We start from the raw sequence: 17,696 nt of genomic DNA, 5'->3' as shown, positions 1-17,696 counted from the left end.
TCATGTTCTAAATTGTTACTTTGCTCTGTGGGATTTTTGACCACAAAAGTTAGTGGCTTGATGCACAATTTCTAATACACACAAAGTAAGCTTTATTTGTGATGAAGATATTTTGAGAAAAAAAAAGGTTGTCCTAATCCATGGATGATCAATATTCATTTATTTGAAGGTTTCATGCAATGCCTCATGTAATTTCCAGATCCTGTAACACTTCTCATTCTTTGAAGGTATTAGTGGTCAACATTTAAAATACTAAGCTGTACAAAAGAAGTGTGTCAAAACTTCAGTAACAAAAAATTTCAAAACAGTTTGCAATATTGCTTCCATTCTTGTTTTTGAGATAAAGTCTTTTTTTTAGAGTGAACTTGTTTGTAATTGAGAAGAAATTTAGTAAGTTTTCTTGTATTTGTTCAAGTGCTTTACCAATCAGTTGCCTAGTTCAATGAATGTTTAAAAAAAACCAAATTCAGTCTTAGGTAAGTTTCTTTGAATTTTTGTAGGATATAGAATAGCCTAAAACATTCCAGAAGGATAAATTTTAACATCAGAGCAAATAACACTTACAGAAAATTTGAAATTTAGTTGTGCTTAAAACTTCTCAGATATGGAAACAAATATTTCAGTGCTGAACACAGGGATCAATTCTAAAATGTTCAGATTTGTGTGGGGTTTTTTGTTGGTTATTTTTTCCCCCCAGAAATTTACAGGGCTTGTATTAGTTTGTTGTCAATTATTTTCACAGACTGATCCGAAAGAGTTGATTCAGATGGTCACGAAGCATGTTACTCAGTATGACTATACAGGCTGGCCTGAAGAAATAGCAACTTTAATAAATCAGCTTCATTACTACAATGAACGACTACTGGATTTCACTCAAGCACAGATTCTGCAAGGACTTGGCAAAGGAGTAGATGTGCAGAGGTTTACAGCAGATGGACAGTACAAGAGAGAAACAATACTAGGACTGACAGAGTAAGTAATGTCTAGTATGTTGATTTTATTTTAAAATGGAATTACTTCAAGCTTTAACCTTTAAATTGGGAAAGTAAATTGAAAGTAGTGCTGACCTTTAGAAGGGATAAGTTACCAGTTGCTTTAGGTATTTACACTGTCATACTGCTACAGTTGGAGCGTTTCCTATTTAACTACTCCACTTGTATGGAATGTTGCTCAAATAAATGGATCGATAACTTTTAGTGGAAGCTATAACTCTTGTTTATTAACCGCTAATATTGAAGTTAATCAAGGATGAATTAAATTGGAGCATAGGTGGAGAACTTCCTTTCAATTCCTTTGAACTTCCCCTAGCAATCTATTAGGACAGACCTAACTACCAAAGTTTGTGACGAGCTATAGTTTTTTTTAAGAAAAGTTAACAAACTGTATCACTTCTAATAAGTTATTTAAAGCTACTGTACCTTACAGTATTTTCCCTTGTATTATTTTTTCAAGTACTGAGCTTTCAGTGCACATGTTCTGACAATTAAAATGCTTTTGTCTCACCTTTTGGTTGTCCAGAATAGAAAAAAACAGGAAAGATTCAGGATAATATTGTCTTTTCATTTTAAAAATACCTTTAATTAACATCTACATGTAGGAGCTTTTAAGCTGTGAACAATTCATGAATATACATGGACTCTTTAAGTGTTTTGAAGACAATCACAGTTGAATAACTGCTAGACTGTCAGAATTCCGTGCATAAGAAGCTTTTAATATAATACTAAAACTAATTTTGAACTACTGTGTGCATAAATCTTTTGAAGAGCACATGCAGATGTTCACAGTTGTTCACCTTTAAGGTATTCATAGCTGCAATTCCAATACACATGTGTTAGTAAAAAAACATGGATATGAAATGCCAAATAATAGTAACGTAACCTCAGGTTTTGAACACTAAACATGCTACCACTAAAGCAAACTACTGCTTTGTATCTATAAAATCTATTCCTGCAGATATTTAGTTTGGATGCAGCATGTAAATAATTATGTTCTCATCCAAAGTCCCTTCAGATGCTGTCTTTTGTCAAAATAAAGGAAATCATAGAATCATAGAATAGTAGGGGTTGGAAGGGACCTTTAGAGATCATCTAGTCCAGCCCCCCTGCAGAAGCAGCTTCACCTAGATCAGGTCACACAGGAACATGTCCAGGCAGGTCTTGAAGACCTCCAAGGAAGGAGACTCCACAACCCCTCTGGGCAGCTTGGGCCAGGACTCTGTCACCCTCACAGTGGATTAGTATTTTCTTATATTTAAATGGAACTTTTTGTGTTCCAGCTTCATCCCATTACCCCTTGTCCTGTTGCTAGCTACAACAGAAAAAAGGGATGCCCCAACCTCCTGATATCCATCATTTAGATATTCGTAAATATTGATAAGATCACCCCTCAGTCTCCTCTTTTTTAGACTAAACAGCCCCAAATAATAAAAATAAGAAGAGAAAGTTCCTTATAGTATGTAGAGATGGAAACACAATATGAAAGACTAAAATAAGGCTTTGTCACATGTGGATCAGTGGTAGTTCCATATTAGGCAGTTCCAAAGATCCAATTAATTACATCTTCAGCTTTCTTGCTTTAGTCTTCTCAGTTAACTCAAGCTGCATTTCTATTGAAAATAATGTTCAAATTCCTTATAAATGTATAAATTATCCTTATAATACTTGCCCTCAGGTATTCAGCTCTTCAATGCTTCTCTTAAAATATTGAAATCAAAAGTTGATTTTAATGACTGAATGCCAGTTTTTTTTCTTGTCTTGTGTCACTGATTGGAATTTTTTTTTTTTTAGTTTTTTAGAAAAGTTGTGCAATTACCAATCTGAATTTCAGAAGTTAACTTGTGCTTATGGGGTTTGCAGAATTATTTTGGTGTATATGAACTAGGTCCTTTTTCACAAAACTAAACCAGAAGGCCCTGTATATAACCACTTTGTATGTACTTCAGTTCTTACTGGTAACAGTAAATTCTGAACCATTGTGTTAGGCTTTTTCTATGCTGTTCTACTCTATTTCCAGTGTAGACATAGCCTTTTCTCCCTGAGGAACTGTTGCTGCAGAACTAACAAACAGCCACAGACTTCGTTCCGTATCATTTTCCTGCTTTAAACATGAAAGGAAACTTACGACTTGCTCTTCTTAAGTCTTCATTTCACTTCTCCAAGTTGAATTTTTTAAAAACATTTTTTAAGGGTGAGTGACTGCAAAAGGGGGCCTCATTTCCCTTTATTGTATTCACTGGTGGTTCTAAAGCTTTGTAGCTGATTGATGTAAACATCAAATGTTGAAGGCAGCAGTTGTGAGCAAACACATGCACATGTATGATACAACAGAGGATTTGGAAAACAAGACAGGAATGAAAGTACAGCTGAACTGTACTTCCACAGGCACCTTTTTACTTTCTGGAACTTTGGAAATGCATGCAAGCACAAGGCAGTGTAGCTAAGAACCATCGACAGAAACATTACTGACTTTGATGCAAAAACAGTCTTGGTGTAACAGCACACAAGAAGTACCTCCAAAATCTGCCTGCACTAGAGCCTTCAGGGGATTTCTCTGGTAGTGCTCAGGGTCACAGAGAAAGTTAGGGATAGGCATGGAAAGGCACGTGAAAGACAGTTAAAAGGTCCTTTACAAGATAATGGCCATTTTTTTTTTAATATTTCACTGTGTAACAAATACTTGTTCTTCTCTTGTCAGTGTTACCTTGACAATGTTACTATCCTTCATTTCTAGAATATAATTTCCTTAAACTTCCATGCCTTATACTGCCCCTGCATGCCACTCTTAAACAGAAAGACAAGAAATTAGTCAGGTTTATAAATAGGAGGAATGGATGCCACTAGCTCCAAAAGCTGCTCCTGGTTTGTATGATTGAGTTATTTTGTAACTAAAGCATTAATAAAATCTTCCTCTTTGACTGTATTGGAGTCACAGAATGGTTGAAGTTGGAAGGGACCTCTGGAGGTTATCTTGCCCAATCCCGCTGCTCAAATATGGCCACCTAGAGCCAGTTGTCAGGGACCATGTTCAGGCAGCTTTTGAATATCCTGAAGGACAGATTCTATAGCCTCCCTGAGCAACTTATTCCTCTGCTCAGTCACCTTCATGGCCCCATCTTCGCTGCACGCTCTCTTCAGGTATTTACATACGTTGAAGTCTCCTGTAGCCTTCTCTTCTAGCTGTGTCAGACTTTCCTCACAGGAGAGATGCTCCAGTCCTTTAATTGTCTTTGTGGGCCTTCACTGGATTCTTTTCGGTACATCTGTTGTTCATTTTAGAACCACACAGTTCATCTCAGAAGTTGTTGCAGTATTTACGTTTTAGCAGAGAGTTATTAGATCATTCCTAAAGGTCATCTTTTCCTTCTCTTGAGGTATTCTGTATCTGAATTGATGATATAAGGGAAGTAAAATATTATGGGATTTTTTTGTATGTTAATGAAAGTATTGAGATGGGCATTGAGGACTGGCCTGCAGAATACTGTAGTTGACTTCATCATTTCCACAGTACCTTTTGCTGAATATCCTGTTATCTTCTCCTTAGCCAGTGGCATATTCACTCTGCTGTTCTTGCACAATCTTCACCTTCCTTTTACCTAATAATCCCCTTGGTGACAGTACATAAAATGATTTTTAGGAAATGCAAAAGAATGTATGTTTACATGTTTTGATTTGAAAGAAGCTATTTTGTGTCCTTGGTTAAAAAGATCTGCTTTTATGTCCGGAATGACAAACTGTGGCTACTAATTTGGAATTTACAATGTATGTGTGTATATATATATATATATATATATATATATATATATAGCCATGGTACTTTTTCATGTAAAAAAATAGAATAGAGCATCCTCCTCTCAAAGATTAGATGACTCTTACTGAGTATTTTTGAAAAATATTCGATCACCATCCTCCTACACGTAGTTCATTCCTTGCTGGTTAAAAAGTGTTCTTCTGTTTTCTTGGAATTAGAGTCTAGTTTCAAGATGTTGGATACAGGAAGCCTTACTGTGGTAAAAAATCAGAGGGAAAAGGGACAGGATAGTGGGTGGGATATTTTTTCCTCTCCTTAAATATATTTCAAGAAATACTCTTATTTATCTTAAAATGGTATTTTTCTTCTAATTTTATTACCTGCATCCTACCTCCTTTGCTTTGCATATATGTTATTCAGTGTAATGTGCCTACCATTTTTCAGGATTTGTCATAAATAAGATTCATTACTGGAGGTTTGTGCATAGTTTAATTTTGTGTGTGTGTGTGTGTGTGTAATTTCTAGTTGTTTTGTTGTTAACTATTAGAGCAATAGTTATAATGCCATGTCTGTTCTGACAGCTGGTTGTGAAGATGTTTCAGCATTATGTTCTTTCTTGATATTTTCATTTTCTACACTGAATTGTGTATCTTTAATTCTACAATATCTGTAGCAACTGTGTAATGTAACAACATATTGGATTGACTGACGGAAAATCAGAATTGCTGTGTATGAGTGTGTCAGCTGTTCACCTAGGGTTACAAGGAAGTCAGACTCCAAGCTGTAAGCCTTGTTCAGCATAGACCAAGTTATGGTATAGATCTACCTTTGTAAATGACATAGAAACCCTGGGAGAATATGTTCTCTAATCTTTAGATTTTTCCGACTTTCATTGTCATACACGGATCATGACGATGGGATAAAAAAAGTATGAAATGTTATTGTTGCTCCACAATGTCTGCCCTCTGCTCTCCAAGGATTGTAAAGAAAAATGTAAAGAGGACATTAAACATAATATAAGGCCACTCAACTTTATGAAGTTTATATGAGTCCTATGTTAGCATATATAATTTTGTGAAGTAATGTGCCGACAGTTAAAATTGCATTTTGTAATAGTTCATGTTGTCTATTGCTTTTTTTCTTTAGTCCCAGATGACTTACATTCAGTATTCACATCAAGTACATTTTTTTTAAAATGAGTCTATCAGAATGCAATTATAAACAGGTGGTATTTTTCATGGATTTATTTTGAAGAAAAAGCCAAAACAGCAAAACCTCAAATCCCCAGCATCAACTTTAATAGTATTGCTTCCATACCAGCCTAAGAACAAGACCCACGTGTGTCTCTGAATCCTGATGTCAGAGGATTTGTAAGAAACAAAATTAAATGAACTTCTGGATTTAGTCATTGAACAGATTCCCCATCTATTGTGTTGTTAAAGGGGTATACAGTAACAGAAAAACAGTTTTTAACGTTTCTAGGAAATGAGTGCAGCTGGACATAACACCTTCTTTTAGTCTGCAAATAGTGGTTCTGTGAATTAGGAAGAGCCTTGATAAATGCAATGATTACATTACATTCTTTGTCACTTTGTAATTGCAATGAAATGAAAACTGAGTGTTTTGCTTTAGCACTGAAGTCAAGTAGAAATTGTGATTTAGAACCAAAGTATATTTGCAGTAGGTGTCTATCTTCAGAATATTTCAGTATATTTTTTTTTCCAAATAAGTCATTACTTTCCTAATGTAAATGTATCTTCTAATGTCTAGGCTCTGGGGACTTAGTGTCTACTATAAGTCTACTAAACTTGTTTTATTTAATATCTCTCCTCTATAAGAACACTTGAAGAAAATGTCTACAAGATTGCCATTTCTTTGGCTCAGCGGTACAATGTTTCACTTTGGGAAGTTTATATAACTCATCTGGAATTTTTATTCACTGACAGTGGGTAAGTTGTTTCCCCCACAAATATACATATGATTCTGTTCGACAGAAATATGTGGTAATCTACGAGAAGATTCAAGTATATTGTGGGTAGAGTTTGATATATGTTCTCATATTTCTTATGTTGTCATAGTTTGGGAATTTTTGTCTTTTGTATTTGATGCTTTTGTAACAAGACATGAAAATAGGTGCTACAAGCAAAGATAAAAGTCTATATTTGTCTTCCAAATCTTTTCAGTATCTCAGGACTTCTGTTTCAGTGTTTAGGTCTACACAGTTTTCCATGGTTCTGACAGCAACTTATAGTTATTTTTACAGTCCCTTGGAATATGTCCTGGGTATTGGTAGTTATGACACAACATTTTTTTTAGTACATTTTACTATTTACTGATGTTTCTCCTATGTAATAGCAAAAGAAATAACAGTAGTGGAGTTTCTCATTCACATAGTTCATCTGTTTATCTCAGCTTTGTGTTTTTATAGAAGCACTTTCTGAATCTCTTCTAGCCTATAAGGTTATGGCAGATCAGACCGGGCATTGATGGGAGGCATGGGAGGAGGGATGCTTTTTATTTCTCTTCTGGCTTTAGTTCCTTTTTTGTTGGTGATGGTTTTTGGGTGTTTTTTTAATGAATAAACTCATTCAATGAAAGACTGAACTACTTGCCTGAATACTGCATTCAGATGACAGTGATGTAGAGCCCCCTGTGTAACACAGCAGCTCTTATCTACTGTTCAGATGTCTAGGTTGTTTCAAATTTTAAATTGTAAAAGCAGCTTGAGCTTTCAGCAGTATTTGTACCTCTCTTAACATTAACTATTAATTAAAATCATTAGAACATTTTATAAAACATGAGACATAAAAAACAAAGCCTGATAGATGTTAGTGCAACATCTGAGAAAATGAAATAATATTCTGAGACTTTCTTTGCTTCCTCCAGAAAACAAAGAAGTCATATCCTCTAAATTTTGATGCTGCTAAATTATTTACTGCTTTAAACAAAATAAGTCAGTATATAAACAGGGCAACACTGGGGTGAATGTAAAAGAGCCAGATGACTTCTCTGGGACTAGAATATTACCTAAGGTATTTTGCAACAGTTTTCTGTCATTTTCTTTGTTCTTGTCCTTCATGAGTTAGTATTCATAGAATTCTGAAATCACTGAAGTACAAAGTAACAACCTTTTCCCTAATGAAATTCAGAGAAATCTTGAAAATTGATGTATAATAGCATAATATGCTGCTGAGTGTGTTTTTGTTGTACTATAATCTCATTTTAAAGTTGATTGACAGCATACAACCATTACAGTATATTTTAGTCTTGGGATTATGGCATTAATAATGCATGCTTTGTTATGCATTCATTCTGAACTGAAAAAAAGTTTATTGTAAGACTTAATCTCTTTAACCAAATATGCAGTATTTCTATAAGCCTCTTTATATAGCGAGAAGCTCTAAAGAAGCACATACATAGTTTGTATTAACTATTTATTTGATTACTCGATGTCAAATAAACATCACATGTTTTTGTACTATGTTATGAATTTGAGAAGTCAGAGAATAAGTTTTAAACAGAGAAGGTTGTGTTTGTGGTATTTGCTGTAAAAAAAAAAGCCTTAGAAAAACTGAGACAAACTGTACTTGAATATCAAAGAGAAACAGTAACTTTTCATGTGGCACTTGTACTCAGGAAAAAATTCATATTGAAATTCTAATTTAATCCGTTTCAAAGTTAGAAGAAAATAAAGTGGGATTAGAAGATGTCAGATTTCCAAATGAAATATACAGCCTGACATGGCACATGATTGAGCTCTGGGGAGAATCAAGGTGGCAGTCATCTGTAGGTTAAGTATTTCCTCATATTTTAGGGAAAACTTTCAGTTGAGGAAGTTGTAAACTTAAGACAACACTTCCTTGATATATATCCATTTTTCTATCTCAGGAAAAAATTGAATGATTGCATTGGGTTATCTTTTATGTAGTCAGTTGGAGGTATCTGAATTGATACTTTGAAAGAGGTAATGGATATTTTTTTTTCCTAAGGGGTCAGGAAAAATCTTCCTGAAGCAGTGAGATAGGGCAAGGTCAACACAAGACTTGCTGATATTTTCATAGGCTGTCATGGATCAGAATTTCAGAAGCACCTTGATAAAAGTGATATTGATGGAAGCACCTTGATAAAAGCATATTTCATCAAGTGAAATATGCTTAACATTAATAATAATATTGCATAGATTAACTAGTGGGCAAGAACCAATGTCCAGTGATAATCTCTCTCAAAACACGTGCAGGTGCTTGTTGATCACAGAAAATAGGGTGATAGATTGACAAAACTTCTAACTGGGCAATAGGATTTGTATTTAAGGAAACGGTCTAGTCTTCGATTAGGGCTAGGACAAAGATTGGACTCAATGATCTTAAAGATCTCTTCTGGCCAAAACTGTTCTGTGATTTTCTAGCTTCATTCAACCACAAATTTGACGAGATTTTTTAGTTGGTGTTTTTATGTTGTTGGGTTTTTTTTCCTTCTTGAAAGGCTTCCTGTACATACACTCTGGACGTATGTCTACTTTTACATATAGCTGTACTTAGAAATGTGAAATACTTCTTTGAATTCCACTTCAGTATTCATGAGCTTTAATCTGCATGTCTCAGTCAACAGATAACGAGATCAGGAAATACAAGAGCTTCTTAGCAACTAAATATTTATAAATGAATATTCAATCTTGAAAAATGTCTTGCAAAGTTGAATCTTAAACAAAGGAAGGTGTTGTCTTGTCTGCCAAATGTGTGTCTTTCCTGGCACATCTGGGCCTTTAAAGCCAAAATTATTTCTAAACACAGGTTGTCAACACTGGAAATAGAAGAAAGAGCACAAAGTCTTGGTCTATTTGAGACTTTGAAAACCAATCCTGAATCCTTATACGAACATATGATGAAATATGTTTACCCGAGTATTGAAGGCAGAGATCATCAGCGGTTGCTTTACTATTTTACACTCCTTGAAAACTGTGGTTGCTCAGAAGTGGTGAAACATGCTATTAAACCTGAAACTCACATCCGATTCCTGAAAAAATTCAAAGCAGTTGCACCAGGTAGGAGCATTCCTGGTTCTTTTCTTCATAGCTGTATTTATATTTTTGTTATGTGAGTATTGATATGATTACACTTACCTAGTTTATACTTCCCAGGTGATTTTTTTTTCAGTGAGCATATTGAATGCAATTAATTTAGTAGGTTGTTCATATATTAGGAAGTGTAAGCTTTTTGTTTTAAAGAGAGTAATCTTATTTTGTGTTTTATCTTTGATGTTACCTTTTGCTTTTGCAGAACTACAATGTTATTTGTCCTCCATTATCAGATAATGCCTGTTGAAGTGAGCTGCTGGAAAGCACCCTGGAATGTTGAATAGTTGTTTCAATTTGCTTGTTAGTCAGTTATTGTCAGTATCATCTTGAATTTCAGTTGAAAAAAGACAAATCTAGCTTCAGAATGAAAAATACACACAATATAGGATTACCTGCTGTGGGGATGAATTAATTGTTCAATACTAGAACCTCATGTGTATCAGACATTAACTTCGCTACAGAGTTTAGAGAGATTGTGCATATGAAATCACATATTGCAAGATAAAATAAGTCACTAATTTGGGGGGAAGGAAGAATTACTGTGAGTGTTTAAATACATCAATAAGAACTGAAGTTCTATGAGGCTTGTCAAAGAAAAATTTGTAAAAAAGTTGTTTGCCTTCAAAGCTATTTTTAGGTGTTAGTCAAAAAAAGTCTTAGGACCGTACATCAGACATAGATAAGTCATTTTGTACACTAGAAATTTAAATCTATTGTATTACACCCTTAATTAAAATTCTCAGCATTCAGCATAGTTTATAGATCGTAGGCAAAGAACAATATCGAAGTGTTTGTAGAGGTTACAAGCTCTAAGAATAAAAAGGAAAACATAATAATAGAAGTCTGTTACCTTAGGAATTACATGCATAGATAATAAAATTATATTCTTACTAGAAATGCTTTGTTGTTGCTAGAACAAATTATACTCTTGTTTTATATAGATATTCCTTCCTGTGCGATCTGATCTAGGTGGACCTGTTTTTAGCAGGGGCATTGCACTAGATGATCTCTAAAGATCCCTTCCAACATCTACCATTCTATGATTCTATGAATCTTCTTTTTTAGTTTGTATCGATGTATAATATTAAAACATGTTCCAGGGATTGAGAGATTTTGCATGTATCAAGACATCAAAAAATCCCTGTGTTACCTGTATACAAACCTGTCCTCCCCCCCAGTCTTGTCAGTATGTGTGACTGTAGAACGAGTAGAATCCTAGTTCTGCAGTTACTGGTTTAACATTAATTGATTTGCACAAGTGTAGAGTTTGAGTAGACTTAATTATTACTAACTTTTATATTTGCTTCTTTGTTATTTTGTCAATAGGTCTTAATTACAAAAAACTGACAGATGAAAATGAAAACCCTCTGGAAACACTACAGCCTGTCCTTACAAGTCACAATATCTTATCTATTTCCAAACTAACTCCTAAAATTCCTAAAAAAGGTGGTGGCATGCTGTCGCCAAGCTCTGTTTATGCTGTCTGGTTACAAAAACTTTTTTGGTATGGCGATCACCATCTCATTAAAAAAATACCAGAAACCACGGATGAGTGGCTACATGCATATGATATGTGTTCAAAGTACTTTGATAGACTTGATCCAGATGATATTGTCACTGTTATTGATGAAATTACCTTTTCTTCAAAAGCTGTCACAAAGGTAAGTAGATATGTTTCAAGAATTTCAGGCTTTAGATGAGCCCAATCAAATACAGTATCAAGGAGAAAGTCTTTCAGCTAATTTTACATTTTTCATTTTACAATTTCTAAAGATAAGTTCATAAACCTACTTTCCTCTGCCTACCTCTTTTTTTTTTCTTTTTTTTTAAATTACTACCAGTGTAACAAAGGGTTTTTTTTCAGTTAAAGGAGTGTGTTCTGTGGATAAGAGAGATTTCTAATGAACGGAGTCCCTGTATTCTGGTTCAACAGAGAGTGAGATATTCTTCATGTATATTTATTTATTTCACTTGTGTTCATCCAAAAATTAATTGTGCTGCAGGCTTGTATTTGGTACCAGGCTTTTGCATTCTGAATAGGATGCTTCACAGAGAAGTGTTCTGGACCAATGCATATGGTTTCTAGGCATTGTAATAGTATAAATGATAAACTCTGTCATAATCTCCATCTGGCTGAAAGCCTGTTACTGCCAGTGCGTGCTTCAGTAACATATATTACGAGATCTGCAGTTTCTTTTTGCCCAATGAAACTTACTTATAAGAGTATTTCTAACAGTTTTACCCATGCTTTCTTATGTATCTTTACTGACAAGCACAAGAAAGATAGGAGCTGTCTTAGATAGTTCCCTATTAAAAGACCTTGAGTGTCTTTTTAAACTTCATCTAAAATTAAAAGATTATAAAGAGGAGGTGTTTGGTGGGATTTTTGTGTCTCTGTCTTCTCTAGGTGTTAATCCTCCATGTTTACTGAGGTGAATTTCAATTTTTTCCATCTTTGGATATTGTTTTAATGTTCCCATGATATTAGTATAAATGTGTTAGAACCCATCTGACCTGTATCCATACTAGTATTCATTGGAAAAATTTACTGTTGAAACCTTGGGAAAATAAAAAGCTTTGTCAGCACCAAATTTATGCTTTGATCTCTTGTTTAGGTGTTTTGATAGTTTTTATCACATAATCATACTGAGTATTTCATGCTTATTAGGAGAGAATGACACTGATCCTCAGATCTCAGTTGCCAGACCTGATTGTAGACAGAGGTAGCGAGGGGATGACTGTTGTCTAATAAGAAGGAAATTCTGTCTTCACATATGATTACCGCTAGTGACTACTTGAAGTTCTTGCTATTAATAATATATCTTGGACATTTAAAAATTATTTCTCATTTATTCCAGATTAATTAAGAGGATGGGTAACCTGCAATGTGCATCTGTTTTGAAACATGTTGTTTATTTTATGGTTTTTTTCTGTTCAGTATTCCTACATAGTTTTTCTATTTTCTTAGGATGAGTAGTAGAAGGAAGGAAGGAAATATTGATAGCTGGAGTATTGTTGATTAATGGCTAAGTAGAACTTTGTAGCACAAATCTGTTAGTTTTTTGTTCATGTAAGATACTCAAGAGTTATTTGGAAGAGTTGATCAAATCAACTGATTTAGTTGTTCCCTGCACTGGGTTTGGGAATGAAGCAGCTGTTTAATCAGCTTGCAACTAGTTTAGCCTCAGGATCCCATCCAATTTACAAGTAGAACTGTACAGTGAAAAATTGTTGTTGAACCCGAAAATTTATTTTTCGGTAGTTGCTTGCCTCTAACTTCGATCTGAAAAATGCTTCATGTGGAAAAGCTACCTTTTAGCTTGCACCTTTTACTTAAAGTTGTGTCCTGTTTTGATGCTACACTTGTCATATGATTACTCTTTTAATCTTTAATTCAGCATTTTCTTCGTAGGTCACTTCTATGGCCAAGTACTTCATTATGTCAGTTTACAACAGATGCATGTTTCGGTATTTTAACTATATGCAAAGGACTGCAAAAAAAGTAGTCATTACTATGAAATAATCTGTGCTGTCAGTGAGACATACGAGATTTTTCATGTACAGAAAACCTGTGGAAATACTTACATGTTTTGAAGGAAATGGGCTTCTTAGATGAGTTTTTACCCTGAGGAGTGAAATCTGTTCAGCTGAAATAGTATGTGATACTCCTTGATTTGAAAATGAACGAAAACAGACTTTTAGGATTCTTTTGTTACACATAGTAGCCTGTAGAAGTAAAAGTCTTCTTAAACTGTAAAAGCTTTTTGAAAAGAAAACTTTAATTTCACATGCAAACAAAAATTGAACTAGCCCCTAAGCTACTGATGTATTTTTGTCACTGAGTATGATACCCAATCTCATTACTGAAGCTGACTAGAAGTATAGAGAAGAACCATTCATGTTTTGGAATAAAATAGCCATAGAAGGAATATGTTGGTAGTGCTGCGTTTTAACATTATGAATGCAAAATTAATACAGCCTTGGGAAAAGTCTTTATTCTTTGTTCCTTTTAATGCTTTATTCTTTATGGCATCATGGCTTCTAAACTGGCAGTGTATGCACAATGTTATCTAGGATGTAACAATTAGATAGAATAGTTAAACTGATAACTTTTTCTGTCTCAATTGCATTTTGAACATTAGAATGTACAGTAGAAGAGGAAAAATGAAATATGTAACTGTTTTCGTCTCCTGGCATGTGTTAAAAAAAACTATATACCTCCATCTGTGGTCATTAAGTTTTAATGTGATGTGAAGAGTATCACCTTTTCACTGTTTATAATAAAATGTGATATGGGTTCTTGTTTAAAGTAACAAAACCATATTTTTGGAGGGAATGGAACAAAGTTGCATTTGGAACTAAATGGTACAATACCCTTTGTATTTACCCTGTTAATACTGAGACGTTTTCCTAGCCCTTATAATAGTGTCCACTCATTTCTCTTTTACCATTAAAAATGTCCGGTAGCAGGGGGGTTGGACTAGGTGATCTCTAGAGGTCCCCTCCAACCCCTGCCATTCTGGGATTGTGTGGTTACTGTGATTTGCAGCAGCAACATTAAAAAAAACCCACATCTTTTGATGTGTGTTTTTGGGGGAGAAGTGTCAGGGGAGCATATAAGCTGTAAAACGTGCTGCAGGCTTTCTATGGCTTTTCAAGTCAAGTTTTAATTCATGGCATAAACACCGGGTTCACTTTCTTACGAACAATGCCATGGCAGTTAAACTTTCTTCTTTCTGTGGTAATTCCACCTTTTTCCTATTCAATGTGTCATACACATTGAAGCTTTGTTATCTATTTTTTGTATATTTAAACTTGAAAATTAAAATTGTTTGTATGTCTCTATCCAGTATTCCAGTAAATAAAACACGTGTTGTTGAAAGTACCTAATGCTGCGGGTTGAGGCAGAGGAGACCCCTACCCTTTAGAAAGTCTATTGCAAAAGCATTTTCGAAACTGTACTTGAAGTTCTAAACTAACAAATTATACATGATTTTTTTAAAATATTATTTTGGCTTGGTTTTGGACTTAGGCATGAGTCTGTGTCTTTTCTGACTTCTATAACTCGTACATTAAATTGATTGATTTAAAAGTTGTAGATCTCCCACTGTTTTTATGGTTATGATTATGGTCTTAGGGATACATTTTTAAAAGTGATCTAAACCTGACAGAGCTAACCTTAAGTTAATTTTCAGGATTTTTGATTTTTCGTTCATCTTGTAAAACAATCTCCAGACATTTCTGAATGCAGAATTGAAAAAACAAAGATTATAAAGTGTGACAAGTATTATTAGGAAAAAGAGTTTTCATACAGTTTAAAATGAACTAAATTCAATATCAATAGAAGGTGGGGCAACATAAAGAAGTAATGGAATACTAATTCTTTTCCAAGAAAGGATTAATAAGAAATAAAGCTGTTTCTCATAAAATATTTTATTTAGTTTTATGCTCTGCTGAGGAGCAGTGAAGCCACCTGACCTCAAGGCACTGCTGTGATACAAATAGTAGTGTACAGGTGATGAATGTTTAAACATTGAGTAATCTTTTTCAGCTGCCAGTTGAAGCCAGGATAGAAATGACTAAGAAGGCTATTAATGCAGTCAAACATCTTTCTGAGAAATCAAGAAAAAAACCTTCTGAGAATGACGTGGCAGATGCTGAAAACCCAGCTGTTGCTTATGAGGAAACTCTGAATCACTTACAGCAATCTCTTGCTCATCTGGAAACACTCACTCACAGTTTTATTATCCACTTGAAAAACAGTGAACAGGTAATGATCACTGATGACCTACTTGATTTGAGCATTATCATGACTAGCAATAATAGACATCAGTCTTCTGTCATATTTTATTAAATTTTTTGTACCTTTGTTTTTGTTGACCTGGTTTTTGAAAATTAATTTCCAATAATCTTTTCATAGTGCATGTTAAATCTTCGTAGAAAGAAAGTCTCTGAATGATACAGCCCTATAAATAAAGCATGCGCTGATTCCTGTTAAAAAATTATGTATTCACAGGATAAACTACAGAAGTATGGCTATTTATATGATCTATCAAGGTCAGAGAAAGAAAAAATCCATGACCAAGCGGTAGCTATGTGTATAGATGGTCAACCTCTGGACATGATAGAACAGTTGTTACAAGTGGCTGTTGGAGATCTAGGTCTTTCTACAAAGGATATTGTCCAATGTGCTATTAAAAATATTGTATGTATATTAAGGTAAGTGTATGACCACAATTAAGTCCAAGAGTCTTTCTTATGGGTTTTGAGATTTTTTTTTTTGGTTGGTTGAGTTGAATTGATTGATTGGGTTGTTTGTTTGTTTGTTTTTGTAATGAGCACTTGTTGACTTTGAATGTCTGGAATTTACAGAAAATTGGGCAGTAAGACGGAATGAATTCTTGGATCATTTATGCTCTTGCTTACCTATAATTTCATATTCAGATAAGGTTGTATTTTCTGAATTTGTGAAGCCTGAGAAATCTGAAAAAGGCAACTACAGAACTCATCCTTTTAACTGCTTTTCAGTTAAAAAAACATTGGCTTTACAGTATTGTTCTGTGATGTGTGTGTATACTTGTGAGGTGTTTGACAAGTTTATAATGGCACGTAATTCTTCCCTCTTAAACAGAGTTAAAAGGCATGTTTGATGGAAATGGTGGGTACCTGATGCAAGTATTTTGTCAGTGAAGGCCTAGCAATGGCTGTTTCCCCAACAGGAGACTTACAAGATGTAGTATAATTTCTGTCTTTGCAATAACTTCTTGGTGTATTTCTGGGAGCTGTTTTTTGAGTTTGATTGTTTGGTTTCTATTTGCAAGGTTTTGAAAAATATGTTTATCTGTCATTAAAATATAGGCTATACATTTTCTTCTTTTCAGAAAGAATTCTTGTTAGAGTTTTTGCTCCTCTTCTTTTGTCTCCCTTTGTGTCATACTGTACCTTTAAATTAAAAAGCAAATATGAATACTTTATGGTTCCTTAAGCATAAAAGCAATGATGATACCATTAAAAAAAACCCCAATTGGTTTGGAAAAAATTATCTAGCTTCCACATGGTTTATACACATTCCTGAATAGCTCTGTTCAGATCTGGGCAAGACCTGGATGATAGAAAGGAACATGCATTACTGTTGATGCTGATGGTCTTAATCTTATGAACAGTCAGTTTAGAGTTTGCAATAACTTCAATATGATGATCTTTTAGTTGAATATATTCTGTGTGATCTTGCTTACAAATTGCAGTCTAACACTTGTAACAGTATAAAACTGCATATTTTGTTTCTTTAGTATCTGGACATGGGAGAAGAGTCTTGCATTGAAGTCCTGCCTGTTTAGTTAGCTGCAGCCTCTTTACTTCACGTCTTAGTCTTATTCAGAAGGGATATGGCTTTTCCATTAGTTTGAGGCTGAAACTGTTTTAAATTGTCTGGGATTTGGGCGAATATAGTAATCTCTGGGAATCGAAAACTTTAAAATACTTCCTTATGGACATTTTTATAGACATGATGAGAATGTGGACACAAGTTAAGGAAAGCTAAGCACACTGTTTGACAAGCCTGCCTTGATTTTTCTTGATGCTCAGTTCTAGTTCAGCTTGTCATTCACAACACCCTCTCAAGATTTGGGAAGAGATTTGACCACTTCTGTAGCTGTGGTGATTATAAAATTCCTTTGGCATCTAATATAAGGCTTCAGCATGTCCTTTGAGGTTCAACCTTTTTTTTCTGCTACAGTGAAATTGAAGATATTAGAGTGGTGAAGTGATAGGAAATGTGCTTCGGTGACTCAAATGACAATCCTTTTGGCAAGTGTACATCAAAAATTATTTGTTAGGGTTGAGTGAGTCCATGAAACCTTTAACATGGTTTAGGATA

The 17,696-nt window shown here is 34.4% G+C and overlaps 1 protein-coding gene across 3 annotated transcripts in view; it reads left to right on the top strand.

Moving 5' to 3' along the window:
- The window catches only part of NBAS (NBAS subunit of NRZ tethering complex), a 163,294-nt gene that overhangs the window by 98,408 nt on the left and 47,190 nt on the right, over positions 1-17,696 (top strand). For all 3 annotated transcript variants that reach the window (XM_061989926.1, XM_061989927.1, XM_061989925.1), the window contains 6 exons: positions 743-972; positions 6,585-6,695; positions 9,537-9,787; positions 11,147-11,481; positions 15,372-15,590; positions 15,837-16,039. In XM_061989926.1, the coding sequence (XP_061845910.1) occupies positions 743-972; positions 6,585-6,695; positions 9,537-9,787; positions 11,147-11,481; positions 15,372-15,590; positions 15,837-16,039 (1,349 nt within the window). The remainder of the gene's footprint in view (positions 1-742; positions 973-6,584; positions 6,696-9,536; positions 9,788-11,146; positions 11,482-15,371; positions 15,591-15,836; positions 16,040-17,696) is intronic.

The sequence above is a fragment of the Colius striatus genome, chromosome 2, assembly GCF_028858725.1.
Source record: "Colius striatus isolate bColStr4 chromosome 2, bColStr4.1.hap1, whole genome shotgun sequence".
NCBI lineage: Eukaryota > Metazoa > Chordata > Aves > Coliiformes > Coliidae > Colius > Colius striatus.
The sequence above is the reverse complement of the archived record's forward strand: the minus strand, read 5'-3'. Positions and strand labels throughout refer to the sequence as shown.